At 42.7% G+C, this 14,634-nt stretch overlaps 1 protein-coding gene across 4 annotated transcripts in view; it reads right to left on the reverse strand.

Annotated features, from left to right (window-relative positions):
• Positions 1-1,732: 1,732 nt before the first annotated feature.
• The window catches only part of RASSF3 (Ras association domain family member 3), a 53,372-nt gene continuing 40,470 nt past the window's right edge, over positions 1,733-14,634 (reverse strand). For 3 of the 4 annotated variants that reach the window (XM_083699462.1, XM_083699463.1, XM_083699464.1), the window contains 4 exons: positions 9,433-9,540; positions 7,413-7,680; positions 5,456-5,571; positions 1,733-5,209 (listed from right to left, as the gene is read on the reverse strand). In XM_083699462.1, coding sequence (XP_083555588.1) covers positions 5,060-5,209; positions 5,456-5,571; positions 7,413-7,680; positions 9,433-9,540 — 642 coding nt within the window. In that variant the 3' untranslated portion in view covers positions 1,733-5,059. The remainder of the gene's footprint in view (positions 5,210-5,455; positions 5,572-7,412; positions 7,681-9,432; positions 9,541-14,634) is intronic. The other variant, XR_014555367.1, reaches the window with a different exon arrangement.

Genomic DNA, 14,634 nt, shown 5'->3' on the forward strand with positions numbered 1-14,634 from the left:
ACAAGTGCTGCGCTCTGTGGCCATTGGCACAGTTGCGACTCCCTTTGTAGTGCTTTTAAGCACCTTCCAAAAAAACAAGCACAATTAACACTTCATCTGTTTTAATGGGCCTTATGTTCTATAGTGGTACCTTGGGTTAAGTACTTCATTCGTTCCGGAGGTCCGTTCTTAACCTGAAACTGTTCTTAACCTGAAGCAGCACTTTAGCTAATGGGGCCGCCTCCTCCTGATAACCTGGTCTTATTTAAGGCTTTAAAGGGAACAACCAACACTTTCATTGGCTCTTTGAAAGCAGAAGAGGTGGTGCAGAATATGTCCTGTATGTTCCTCTGAAAAAGGTATTGTTTAGCCTGCACATGTAACTCAGCAGCTGTTTTCTATGAGTTAAAGCATGGGTAGGCAACCAAGGCCTGGGGGCCGGATCCAGCCCAATCGCCTTCTAAATCCGGCCAGCGGACAGTCTGGGAATTGGCATGTTTTTACATGAGTAGAATGTGTGCATTTATTTAAAATGTATCGCTGGGTTATTTGTGGGGCAAAGGAATTCGTTCTTTTTTCTTCTTCAAAATATAGTCTGGCCCCCTGCTGAAAAAGTTTGCTGACCCCCGAGTTAAAGCTTCCAGATCATCCTTAAAAGACAACATTTAGCGCACGTGATAGTAGTCTAATGTGGTTGTAACCAGGGCATGAATAGCTATGCATAATAAATAGCATAAACACTTCAATAAATGTCTTTGTTAAATAGGGTAGGGGGAACCCCAACACCCATGACCACCCCAGTGGAAGTTGGTTGCTTTACCTATAAAGAAACCTCAGGAAAAAACCAAATTAGCACTACAAATTATCTTACTATTGTAACATTTAATGCAGAGAGGGATCCCAAGCTACTGAAAATTCTGGGCCTGCTCCGTGGTTTCTGAAGTGAGATTTGAATAAAACTATACAGAATGTCATGTGTTCTTTTTCATGATGATTTCTACGAGAAATCACTTTACAGCACACCAACCTATTTTTCAGCATGGTTTAATTTTGTTTATCATTCACTTGCTTCGCTTTTGTAACAGAACTCCAGCTTCGGTTGGGTTGCTCTCATTAATAAAGCTCTAAAGACTCCAGCAGCAATGATGAATCTTTTATAACCAATGAAGGAGGTCTGTGGTTAAGTTTTCGTTAGATGTTATAGCATCATGTTAGAGCCCTGAAAAACAATTTTGGATAAATGCAGGCCCTGCAGTTTTTCAAAGTATAAAGGGTTGTGATAATAGGCAATGTCTACAATATGACAACTCTCTCAGATTCTAATGGGCCATAGCTGCTTAATGTGTTAAGCACCTGCCATCCCTAAGCTGAAGAATACTTGCTGCAGGCTTGGTTATGTCTTTACTAGCATGCGTGATTTGAATTTGTAAGGAATTTTCCTGATTGCTGGAACATGAACAAATGGTTTGCTTTTTCTTATCCTTGAACATAGCAGAATTTCGTGTCCTGGGAAAGTCACTATCCATCTCTGGCATGTGGAAGTATAACAGTAAAAACAACAAAAATAATGTAAATATTGTACCCCTCACCCTTGGAGATATTGAGGGAAATTTAGCTGGTGTCAGATGCCTGGTGCTGATTCAGGATACTGCTGTTGCGAAGTCCCATCAAGTTAGCCAAGATTGTTGCCATTAACTTGTAGTTGGAAGTACTATAAACTTAAGCCAATAATTAAACAAGGAAAGCATCCATATCGGTGTCAACTTCAGCTTTAATGATGGAATTGCAACTTGCTATAACAACTTCAGAGGGAATCATTAAGGCTTCCCTATTAAAAAAAATCAAAATAAATAGTACAAGTTTGTTTTTTAAAAAAAGAAAACGTTTTTTCAGTGTTTTCCACATTACCCTCCAGTCAGCTACTACCAAAGTCAAAACATAAAACAGTTTGCAATGCATCTTTGACAGATTGAGAACCTGACAAGAAAACAAAATTAAAGCCTTCCAAAAAAACCCTACCTTTGGATCAATGTTGACCTATTCTTTGAAGCTTTGGGTTTTTAAAACAAAAAACAAAAACAAAACACCTGTAGTAACCAGTGTGTTTTCAGCTTGAGACTGCTTGGAATATAAATTCTGTTATTCCTGCAGTTCATAAAACACACCAAGAAAAGATGTAGGGGTAAGGAAAACACAAAGTTCAAGTAAAAATAATAATAATTAAGATTCACATACTTGTAGATTGTCATTTCTAGACTGAAATACAGTATTTAAATTTCGCGCAACCTGATTAATATTAAAATTCCAAACATCAACTTTTTATGAGTTTCAATAGAATTAAGTGACTCCGAAGGCCAGTTTAGAATTCAGCTGCTCCCAGATGCAAGGCATGAGCAAAGAGCTAAGCCAAAATGCACTCCTCTTCCCCAGTTTACCACATCCAAGTTGGGCAGCCATTTTGGAACTGTGCACATGAGAATACGAACACAAACAAGGGTGGGGTTTTCTCCTGACTTGCCGATGGCATTTCTTCCACTGCATACAGGATATTCTGCTTCCTAGCTCTGATGGTGTCCATTCTGAGGCCAAAACGGGGGTGGGAAATGGAGCTTTCTTCCCTTACTCCACTGACTTCTTAACCCAGGAAGACAACCAGAGTGGAAGCAGGAAGCAGGGCCCTCCTGCCTTCACTCCCATCTGGCTTCAAGGCAGATGGAGCCTTTCCCAACCTGTGGGTCCCCAGAGGTTGAACTACAACTCCCATCACCCCTAGCTAGCAAGGCCAGAGCTCAGGGATGATGGGAGTTGTAGTCCAACAACATCTGGGGACCCACAGGTTGAGAACCACTGTAAAAAAAAAGCTGCCATTTTGAAACAAAGCAACAGCACTCAGAAATGGGAAAAATAAATGAAAATGCAGTGGAAGGAACAAAAAAAAGTGAGGTGGGGGGGTCACCACCGTTGTTTTTTGTGGGGTGGCGCTACCCTCTGCACCCCTAATTTTGGCAGAAAGGGCTCAGTGATTAACTTTCGGCTCTGCTCTAGTGAAAAATCTCTTTCTGTGACAATGCTTTATGCAGAAGCCATGTTTGATGCCTCTTGCAAAGTGTACACTCTCTGCCAGTTAAAGGTGTGTCCCTGACGGGGTATATACCCTTGCACACGACAGGCCAACATGCGTGCTATAAGAAGCATTTAAATGCTAACATTTCCCTCAACAAAGGGCAAAGGCTTCTGGGTGGCTGGCACATAGAAGCAGTTAACACCTAAACCTTTCCGATAATGTGACACATAGCCTTTGTAGAAAAATAATTCCAAAACTGATGTTCAATGCATAACCTGCACCCACTACCCTATGTGACTCTTGATTAGGTCTCCGGTAAAAAACAGTAAGACACACACAAAGCACTACAGTATTACACATGAAATAATAATAAAAACTCCAACAAGATATGCCTTTGATTGATACCTAATTCTACTTTTAAGTTATTGCTAACCATTTAATATATCAAGATTGTCTTGGCAAGTCTGAGATTAGAACCTCTCCCTCAAACCTCAATATTTTGAGGGCAATAAGCAGCCAAAGTTTTAAAAACAATAAAAGGCACACTTTCCCAAGAGAACATATGTCTTGGAGTTGCATATAATTCCCACCAGGTGTCAGCAACTGGCAGATATTACTCAGAAATTTCAAAATTAATGCCCAAATAATTCAAAGGAGGGGGGATGGTTGCTGCTCACGATTCCTTAAATTATATAAATGATTACTCCAAACCAATATCTTTTTCCCCCCTGGGTGGCCGCAAATATAAACTTGAAAGTCTTTTGATACATTTATATAAAGGTTTGAATTGCACACCCATTTCTTTGATTTCATTTACACCTTACATACTTTAGATAAAAATAGTTCTGGGGGGAAATGCAGTTACAGTCAAAATACAAAATTCTTCCTCTTCCAATTATTTACCATGGTTCAGCAGCATACAGAATCCTAGCCAGTTTTTCAAAACTTGTATAGTTTAAACACAGAAACCAAACCAGAGATAGCTCAAGTTTCTCACAGCGCAAAGCTACTTTCCCTCCTAGCCTACTTAATTCAGAAAGGTTTTCTTTCTTCCTTGAGTTTTTAAATAAAACCAGGAGAATGGCACTACTTTGCCTCTTTCTACGCAAAGGTACAAAGTTTTGTGGTGAGATCAAGGCAACTGCACCTTTCAGCATTGCAACAGTTGTGGATTAATTGCTTAAAAGCTGTTTTTACTCATGAAAACCTCAACCAAGAATCTGAGTGTATTTTAACAGCACATGCAAGACTGTGACTAAAGTGTGTTGCTGGTCGCACACAGCCTCTATGCAATTCAGCTTTTACTATATTTAGTAAATTCTCTCTCAATAATAGCATCTGAATATATTAATTTCAGTAATACTAATCAGCATAAACACTCAACTGTCTTTACAACACACTAACCAACTTTTCTCCTGTTCCAACATTCTCACTTCTCTCCTCTCTCACCTTCTTTTCTACTTCCCCTCTACCTTCTCCAGCTCAGACTACTTCAACACCTTCTGCATAACATTTGGGACACACCTGTTCATCCCTTCTACAAATAAAAATAATACGTATTTCAAAAATATCAGAAGAAAGGTAGTGCAAAAATCAATTTTGGTATCAAATAGTGTGATAATCCTTATTCTAAACTGAGCTGAGATTTATAATAAAATCTAACTTGCACACCCCTTTTAAGTTTTAAAAGCTACAAATTATAATTAAAGCACATAATGTCTCATGTTTCACGGGGTCTTTGAAAACAGATTCATCATACAATCACAGTTAGCATGATGTGATCTTGAAAAGACTCGTGAAGTAGGCACACAACACAGGTCTGCAAATATTGCAAATTCCCTTTGCTGCTACCTGCAAGATGTAAAAGTATGTCAAATTTACAGAACCACCTCTATGATAACACAAAAAAGGTCATATGTTTTAATGACACAGGTCCTCTTGCTCTTGCTCTGGGGGTTGGCATGCTATGCAATATTTGGTAATTTGTATTTTTCCTGAGTGTTCTTCGGCCCCATTTTAACCTGGTTTCCAGACTCCACCAAGGGCTTCTTCAAGTTTGTCTCTGTATGCTGCGTAGCGTCTTTGTAAGATTTGCAGCTGCTCATCTTCTTCCTTGTCCAGTATACGCAAGAAGTTCTGTAGTTCAGGAACACTAAATGCTTCCCACTGTGGAGGGGAAGGGGGATAACAAAAGTATGTAGATGATTAAAAAATCTTAAAATTACAGACAGGTCTTTAACTGGTATCACAACAGGTCCTTCTCTGGTCTACAAAAGAGCCTGAGAGTAGTACACTTGACAAACATCAATTGGGAAATAGCCCAAAATCCTGGCAATGGAAAAAAGTAGGACTTGAAAACCCTCAAGAACCCCTCCAAGCTGTTTGATGCTATAAACAGAGCTGCCAACTTACCAAAAACTCTCCAGTTTCATGCTCGCGCAGAACAAAACTCAGCATGTCTGTCCTTGGGCCTGCCACCAACCGCAAATAAAGGGGATGTTCTATTTCTGAGAGCTTGCACATATACACTGAAAAAAGAGTGAGATTAAAGGGGTGGGGAGTAAATATGCATACAGAATTTCTGCTGAACTAGGACTAGAACTAGATCAACATACACACAAAAGACCTGCCCCCCACCTCAAATGTTGCTGCACAAACTGAGAATTATGAGCAAAGTTCATTACGTGAGGCACAGCAACAATGACAACTGCTAAAGCAAAAAAGGAAACACTAAGCAAATCACCCAAACTTAAACATATTCAGAATACACAAAACTGACAAGTGTATATGCAATTAGTTTCCTGCAACTTGTGGTTAAAAAAACCCACAACCTCTTCATTTTACAGCCAAGACTCAAGTATATCTAAGGGACCACTTTTGCCAGATGAACCTTCCTAAGCACTGGAATGAAATCTTGCTCCTTCTGTTTGGCATGTGAAGCAATTTAGCATTCAGAGAAGATAGCCTTCTCAGTGGTGGCCCAACAGCAAGGGTAGCATGAACCGTTTCCAGAGCCTTTTTCAAAAACAAGAACATTTATGCAGTTTCAGAAGGAAGATAAGAAAGGCTGACTTAAACTAGCACTCAGTTCTTTATACCTTTTATGGTTCTGGTTTATGGCACCCTTGCTTGCTTGTTAAAGAGTCTTGTAGCAAATGTATGCAATTTTATTAGACAATATTATTTATGTGCTTTTTCAATTCGTACACCACCTAAACAGAAAGATGGTACTGTATTTTCAAAACATGATACAAGTGCAGGTTGTGTTTAGTAGGCCTAGTATTTAGATGTAAACAGGTCGGCCTATACAGTAGTGCAATGTGGCTGGATCTAAACAGTGTTTGGAGTGAATCTATGGGTTGTGTATCTAATGACGATTTTGCCTTAGTAGAAAGCACTCACCTTTTTGCTGTGACTTCTTATCTACTACAGCCCTCTGAAGTAAAATCCATCAAGCTGAATAAATCTAAGTATTTTCCAACACACTCTAGTGTCCTCAATGGGGCCGGATGATACTTGGTTTTCAACATTGTGGTATATCACCAGCTAAACATTGTGATAAACTGATATATCACAATGTCTGAAATAAGGATGGAGTTTTGTAGAGGCATCAGGCATGGGTTGGCTTCATGGTTTTTCCCACACTGCGATTTTTGCATAGCGTGCCCGCACACGCACACGCACGTAAGGATTCACAATATATTGGGTAGTCAGAAATTATGAAACCGTTATCACTATATGGCAGTGGTTTTCAACCAGTGAGCCATGGCCTCCTGGGGTGCCTTGAATGATGGTCAGGGACGCCACAGGCAACTCTGTCCCGCTTTCCTTCCCTCCCTCCTCTGATGCCCTCTCTCATCTCTGCCTCCCAAAGGCTTGGCACAGCTGTTTGCTGCAGCAGCCCTGGCTACAAGTTCCACAGGTGAATGGTGCTTCTAGGGCTGGCCAGGGGGTGCTTCCCAGGCCCCTGTGGGGCAGTGGGAGGAGGCACCTCTCTTTGGGGCAGAGGAGGGGCAGCTCAGGGACCAGGGCTGGCAGCTGCAGCTGCCCAGACGACTCCTCAGGTGAGCGGAGAAGAGACAAGGCTGAGGGAACACTCCACAAGGGAGTGTGTTTGAAAAGGGCTGAGGGGTGACATAACTGGGCTCCTGAGCCCCACAGGGGTGCCGCAGAAAGAATGTAGTTGGTCAAGGGAGCCGTGGACCCAAAATGGTTGAAACCCTCTGCTAGATGGGACTTCAAACCGGGGAGCCCTCCCCCCCAAGTCTTAAGAGTACAGAGTGACTATATGCAACAGAACCTCTTTCTTTCTTTCTTTCTTTCTTTCTCACTCACCCTCCCTGATCATTCAGAAGATTTAGAAGCATACCTTGATCTTCTTTGTGACAACGTTTATAAAGCGCAAACTTGGCAGGGTTATCAGCCACCATGAACTTCTTGAGCAAAGCTTCAATAACTTCACGAACAGTGTTAGTGCTGCTGATGTGAAGGGTATTTGTGTAGCCGTTTGGCAAGCAAAAAGCTGTCTCCGAGTTGTTGTTGACATGATTCCCGGGACTCACAGGAGCCCGTACCGTGATGGGCCTGCACAGTTCCATCTGAACCTTGATGAAGCCGGTGTATACTCCGCTGGAGTGCTAGAATACACACAAAAACTATAGGATTAGTTCTTTCAAAATAACCAGAAGCTCAAGGAGCAGATACAGTTCCGTACTTCCATTTTTGCTCTCTCTCCCCCCCCCCCACTTTTCTAATGCTTCCACATCACAATGTCTCAACAAAATCAACATAAAAACCCCAACACAACACAAACGGATGCAGACATAGCTCAGTTGGCTAGAGCACAGTGCTGAGTTTGAGTTGCAAGTTTGATCCCCATGTGGGACAGTTGTATATTCCTGTACTGCAGGGAGTTGTGCTGGAAAACCCTCAGGGTGCCTTCCAATTCTATGATTATTCTATGATAACATGAAAACCAACTCAGAGGGGCTGGGGGAGACTTGTCTGCCATCCTGCCACGTATGGCAAAAGTCTGGCATATAATTTCTTTCTAAGTCTTTACTACCCAGCAAGAAAGGGAGCCACCCAGGTTTTGTGGGGCAAGCGGATATAAAATGGAATGTGGCTATTGAAAGTCACACTCAAATTTGCTTCCATCATAGATGAAACGTAGAGAAGGCCCCTCCACCAGATGTTAAGGCAGCGTGCTCTTTAGGTAAGCTGGGCACAAGCCTTTTAGGGCAAAGGTGGGGAACTGCCAGGCCGCAGATCAAATTAGGTCTATGATAGCATCTATGATGTCAAGCACAGGGGAATTTCAAGCCACAGCTAAAACGAAGAGAAATCTGAAGCACACCCCAGATTCCTCCATTGAATTCAAGCTGGCAATACAAAAGATCTTCCTCTGCGAGTGAGCTTGCCGTGAATGCCGATCAGCTGACTGGAGCCTACAGCAAGGCCTGCTGAGATCTGCTGCACAAAGCAGAGATTGCTCTCAAAGTATGGCTTGCTGGGTCACCTTGATTGTTAAAGGTAAAGGGACCCCTGACCATTAGGTCCAGTCGTGGCCGACTCTGGGGTTGCGGCGCTCATCTCGCTTTATTGGCTGAGGGAGCTTCCGGGTCTTGTGGCCAGCATGACTAAGCCGCTTCTGGCGAACCACAGCAGTGCACAGAAATGCCATTTACCTTCCCGCCAGAGCGGTACCTATTTATCTACTTGCACTTTGACGTGTTTTCGAACTGCTAGGTTGGCAGGAGCAGGGACTGAGCAACGGGAGCTCACCCCGTCACGGGGATTCGAACTGCCGACCTTCTGATCGGCAAGTCCTAGGCTCTGCGTCCCTACCTTGATTGTTAGGGCCTGTCAAAATGGCCCTGAGAAGGGTAGGGGAGCTCAGGATTTGGCCTGCCAGCCAGATCCCATTCTCTGCCCCTGTTGTAGGGCTTTAGAGGGTTAATTTTCAAAACATTGACTTGTGCCCAGAAACAAACTGGCAATGTGCAGCTCTTGCAAAACAGGTCTCACATGATCCCAAGGGCAAGTACCCACTACCATCCTTGCTCCTGCATACTAAATCAACTGGAACTTTTGAAGATCCTTCAAAGGTAGTCCCATGACACTGCTGGATTTAACAAAGGCATATGCTGAATTTGCTTGTTTTCCTCTCTTTGACTGCAAACCAATAAGGTAGCACCATTCTGCTATATAGTGTTTAGGAATATTTTAAGTACAGATACACAGAATGTGAAAAAAATGAAATAAGTAATATGATAATAAGTATTTTTGTCTAAGCCCATATACTCAAAGCATACAGTGGTGATTTGATGTTGCCGCCATGCACCCCTTTAAACTACCAAAACTAAAAAAAAAATTACACAAAGTCTTACCAATGTCATCTTTAGCTTGTCAGTGACATCTGAATTGTACGTCTGGACTTTTTCCTTTATTGCTTCTTTGGTGAGATACGTGTGAGCTTCTCGCTCTTTCTGAACATCCTAAAGCAAAAGAGATTTGACGGTTTTAAAGATATCAAAAATATATACTGTATACTACTACTTAATATTTATTGAGCATTTCTAGCTACTGAACTAGAGGTTTTAAAAACGAAAGCTGATGTACAAAAGTTTTAATGTGAATGTATGTGTTCCATTGGGGACGCAGGTGGCGCTGTGGGTTAAACTCAGCGCCTAGGACTTGCCGATCGAAAGGTCGGCGGTTCGAATCCCTGCGGCGGGGTGCGCTCCCGCTGCTCGGTCCCAGCGCCTGCCAACCTAGCAGTTCGAAAGCACCTCCGGGTGCAAGTAGATAAATAGGGACCGCTTACCAGCGGGAAGGTAAACGGCGTTTCCGTGTGCGGCTCTGGCTCGCCAGAGCAGCGATGTCACGCTGGCCACGTGACCCGGAACTGTCTCCGGACAGTGCTGGCCCCTGGCCTCTTAAGTGAGATGGGCACACAACCCCAGAGTCTGTCAAGACTGGCCCGTACGGGCAGGGGTACCTTTACCTTTACCTATGTGTTCCATATTAGGTCACATATCCACCATGCATTTAAAGCACTATTGTGTCATTGTAAGAGCCATAGAGAATTGTTGGAAGTGGTAGTTTCTGATGGGTGCTGGGATTTGTAGTTCTATGAGATTAGTAGACTACAGTTGCCAAAATTGTCTGTAGCTCTTAAAATGGTATAGTAGCGCTTTGAAGGTCTGGTGTGGATGCGACTGTCACATTCCACACACTACCAATGTATATAGTGGAATCAACCTTTCGCTTTCAATGAATGGCTTAGGAGCAGGCAGCAAGTGGAATCGGATTGATGCCCTTATGCTCACAAAAGGACCATGTAGCAGGCGTTCTGCAGATTCCTTCACTCCCCTGAATTCCCTAGCATCTCTGAAAATCAGCTCCTGAGATTTCCTGCAGAGAGAAATCAGCAAAATATGCCTCCCTTGCTAGTTGGTTAAAAGGAAGCATCCAAATGAATCACAAACCCATGGACACCAAATGGATTCCTACCCAGAAAGTGGAATAACAAGTCACTCACGTATCTAATCATCATGTTTCCATGTTGTCTGACTCCCTACCAGACTAGAAAATGAATTTATGGGCTTTGGACAAGATGCAGAATTGGTAAGGAGAGACTCTTCTGTCTCGTCCAAAGAAATCTGAAATCAATGTACTGCAATATTCACATAGACTACAAAGCACCAGCAAAAGTGGTGCACTTAAGAGAACCACTTTGAAACAAAGCATGCCCAAATGCAATTGTGTTCACTTGTCCGCTATTTGCATGCAAAAAATATATATATATTGCTGGGGTATCTTATTTCATGATACGTCTCTCCAAAGCCATGCAGAGTTTGAGCATGTGATTTACTTTGAATCATTTAACGTTGGGTGACAGCTGTTAGGCAGAGAGCTAATGTGGTACAGAAGTATGGTAACTGGAAATTGGGGGGCAGGGAGAAGAAGAGACAGAATTCCTAATGCCCAGTTCTAATCCCCGTTTAGCTATAAAGCTCACAGGGCGAGCAAACCTGCTCAAACTTGGCGTGAGAGTAAAATGCCCCTAAGTTCCTTGGACACAAACTGAAGACGTTAAAAAAATGATTCTCAAGGAATTGACAGGGGGAAAAACCTTTAACAGACAAGCACCCCAACTGAACCATTCTTGAAATGAAGATTAATCCTTAAACGAGGAAGGGTATATTTTCCTCACCCCAATTTGACCATGGCCAACAAATAACCCAAAAGCAATGTGAAGAGCTACTATTTAATGGGGAGAGAAGCTTAGGCCTTACTAGATTTCCATTGGTTAGTTTTAACCTTGTTGTAAAAAAACAACAAGTTATTATCCCAAAACAGCTTTCTCCAAGTGGCATATTGATTTTTACAGTCCAATACAAATATGTTCCTTAAGCGCAGGATATCTTTCAAAGGACATTTGCTCTCAATCCATATGGAAAACTGGTGCTATTAATACACTTCCATTATTTGCACGAACACACCATATATAGCCTGAAATTATTGCAGCTCTCAACTTTAGTGAACTGAAACGTCTATTTAATTGCCTTCACTTGAAAGTCGTCTCATCAGGCGTATCTAACACAGGATCAAAATACTCAGAAGATACCCAGGAATGGTTACTAGGCCTTTACTCCCCCAAACAGAAAGCTTCCACTTAAGCTGCTGGGTGTGTATCAAGACCCTATCAAAGAATCATAGAATTGTGGAGGGTCATCTAGTCCAAACCCCAGCAATGCAGGAACATGCAGCTGTCCTATAGAGGGATCAAAGCTGCAACCTTGGCATGCTCTAACCAACTGAGCAGGTTGATCTAAAAAGCATTAAAATGTAAAGGGACCCTTGACCATTAGGTCCAGTCATGACAGACTCTTGGGATTGCGGTGCTCGTCTCGCTTTATTGGCCGAGGGAGCTGGAGTACAGCTTCTGGGTCATGTGGCCAGCATGAGTAAGCATGACTAAGCTGCTTCTGGCGAACCAGAGCAGCGCACGGAAACGTTGTTTACCTTCCCGTCGGAGTGGTACCTATTTATCTACTTGCACTTTGACGTGCTTTCGAACTGCTAGGTTGGCAGGAGCAGGGACCGAGCAATGGGAGCTCACCCCGTTGCGGGGATTCAAACCACGACCTTCTGATCGGCACATTCTAGGCTCTGTGGTTTAACCCACAGCGCCACCTGTGCCCCTCCAAAAGCATTAGGGACATGAAATACTGAGAATACCAAAAGCTCTGCTTATCTAGCAATTGACAAATAAGGGCGTAACATTCAGTGGTACCTCAGGTTACATACGCTTCAGGTTACATACACTTCAGGTTACAGACTCTGCTAACCCAAAAATAGTGCTTCAGGTTAAGAACTTTGCTTCAGGATAAGAACAGAAATCATGCTCCGGCAGCACGCACACACACACACACACCAGTTATCAAAACCTATTTATGTGCAAGCTACTTTTGTGACTCTGTGGGAAGGCCAGTCGGCTGCTATTGCTCCTCTTCTTTTGTGCAAACTAGCTTGCAAGTTTCTGCTACTGCAGAAAACTAAACCATAAAAAGAGCCAAAAGTATAACACAATTTATTTGTGTGTGCATGTGTATGTGAGAGAGTATGAATACGAGAGACTTATATGTACTTGCGATACTAAAGTAACTGATCACGTTTATCATGCTCTCGCTCCAAAACCACAAGTTCTGCCATACCCTATATGGTTGTGCTTTAACTGCTGGCACACAACCCAGTTCTAAACAGAGTAGGTTGTTTAAAGTTTGAAGCAGCAAGAATAGCATTTAGATTCCTGGCACTTGATTTACAGCAAAAGGCACAGCAGGTTACCCATCCATTTACAATGGAATAAAGGGTTTTGTTTTGATGAAATATACTTTTCATACAGGCCCATGTGACCTTGTGTCATTTTGTAAAAAGAATGAGAAAACTTGGAACTTGGTATGTAAAGAAATAATTTACCAGTTGGTATTTTGTTACTGGGAAAGAGAGAGAGAGAATGAACCTGGACTAGAACTCTGAAAGTGTTTTCATCACATTTTACTAAGATTCAGAGTAGCAGACATTTTACGATAGCGGTGTCTGAGAGAGACCTGACCCCCGCAAACGAAGCAATGAATCCCCCAACACTATCCACTAAACCACATTGGCTGAGGTGCAGCCCAACACTTGAGACTTTCACAAGGATGTTTACTGACTTAGTACATTCACATCCTGCTTTTTTACCAGAGTCCTCAAAGCAACTAACATTTATGAAGCACAGAAGATACACCAGGAGCCAAATGCCCGCAAAACAGAATAGCCAACATCTTTCCTTCCCACCACAGGAAGAGAGGGGATCCAGTCTGACTGCAGCAGGGCCAGATGTTCTTCTATGTTATTCAATGAGACACCCTACTAACACTTCCGTAGCACACTAATAGGGCTGGGTGATATATCGATACAGTATATTGCTTGAAGTCCATATCGTGATATCGGTTTCATAGTTTTTGACCTGGCCATATATTGCAAATCATGGGTAGGTGTGCATGCGCTATGAAAAAAATCACAATGCAGGGAAAACCGTGAAGCCGGCCAATGCCTCCGCATAGCTCCACCCTTATTTCAGACGTGATATATCGGCATATCAAGATGTTTAAGCTGGAGATATATCGCAACACTGAAAACCAGGTATCGCCCAGCCCTGCACACTCACCTGTTTCTTACAAAACCATACATGGCGCATCTCTAAGCAAGATCATCAACCTCCCCTCTTGAGAGTCCCATGTTTACTCAGACTACCATCCTGAAAACAACAGTGCTCATCTGAAACAATCCCTGTTATCATGCACAGATCCTGATACAAGCTTTTCTTCTCTGCATACCGTTGTTATGCAACTATGACTATGTCAACGTGCTCTAAATTGTATTCTACAGTGGTACCTCTGGTTACGTACTTAATTCGTTCCGGAGGTCCGTTCTTAACCTGAAACTGTTCTTAATCTGAAGCACCACTTTAGCTAATGGGGCCTCGGGTTGCAGCCGCGCGATTTCTGTTCTTATCCTGAATCAAAGTTCTTAACCAGAGGTACTATTTCTGGGTTAGCAGAGTCTGTAACCTGAAGCGTATGGAACCTGAAGCATATGGAACCAGAGGTGGTACCTGTATTACATATGCTTCAGGTTACAGACTCTGCTAACCCAGAAATAGTACCTCTGGTTAAGAACTTTGCTTCAGGATGAGAACAGAAAACGTGCTCTGGCAGCGCAGCAGCAGCAGGAAGCCCCATTAGCTAAAGTGGTGCTTCAGATTAAGAACAGTTTCAGGTTAAGAACTGACCTCTGGAACGAATTAAGTGCTTAACCTGAGGTACCACTGTATTTTGGAAAATACAAAAGGGGCTGAAAAACGCTACCTCTGCTCAAGTCATCGTGCACAGTGAGAACAATGCACCAATCCTGAGCTGAAATCGTTGTGTGTGATTCCTGCCTCATTTACCTGGGATTCTGATTTCTAGTAATCTTCTCCCTGTATCTGCTCTGGTACCAACCATGTGGTGTCTGGGTCACCCACCACCCAAGGGCTG

This window comes from Podarcis gaigeae (assembly GCF_964106915.1).
Source record: "Podarcis gaigeae genome assembly, chromosome: 10".
NCBI classification, from domain to species: Eukaryota; Metazoa; Chordata; class Lepidosauria; order Squamata; family Lacertidae; genus Podarcis; species Podarcis gaigeae.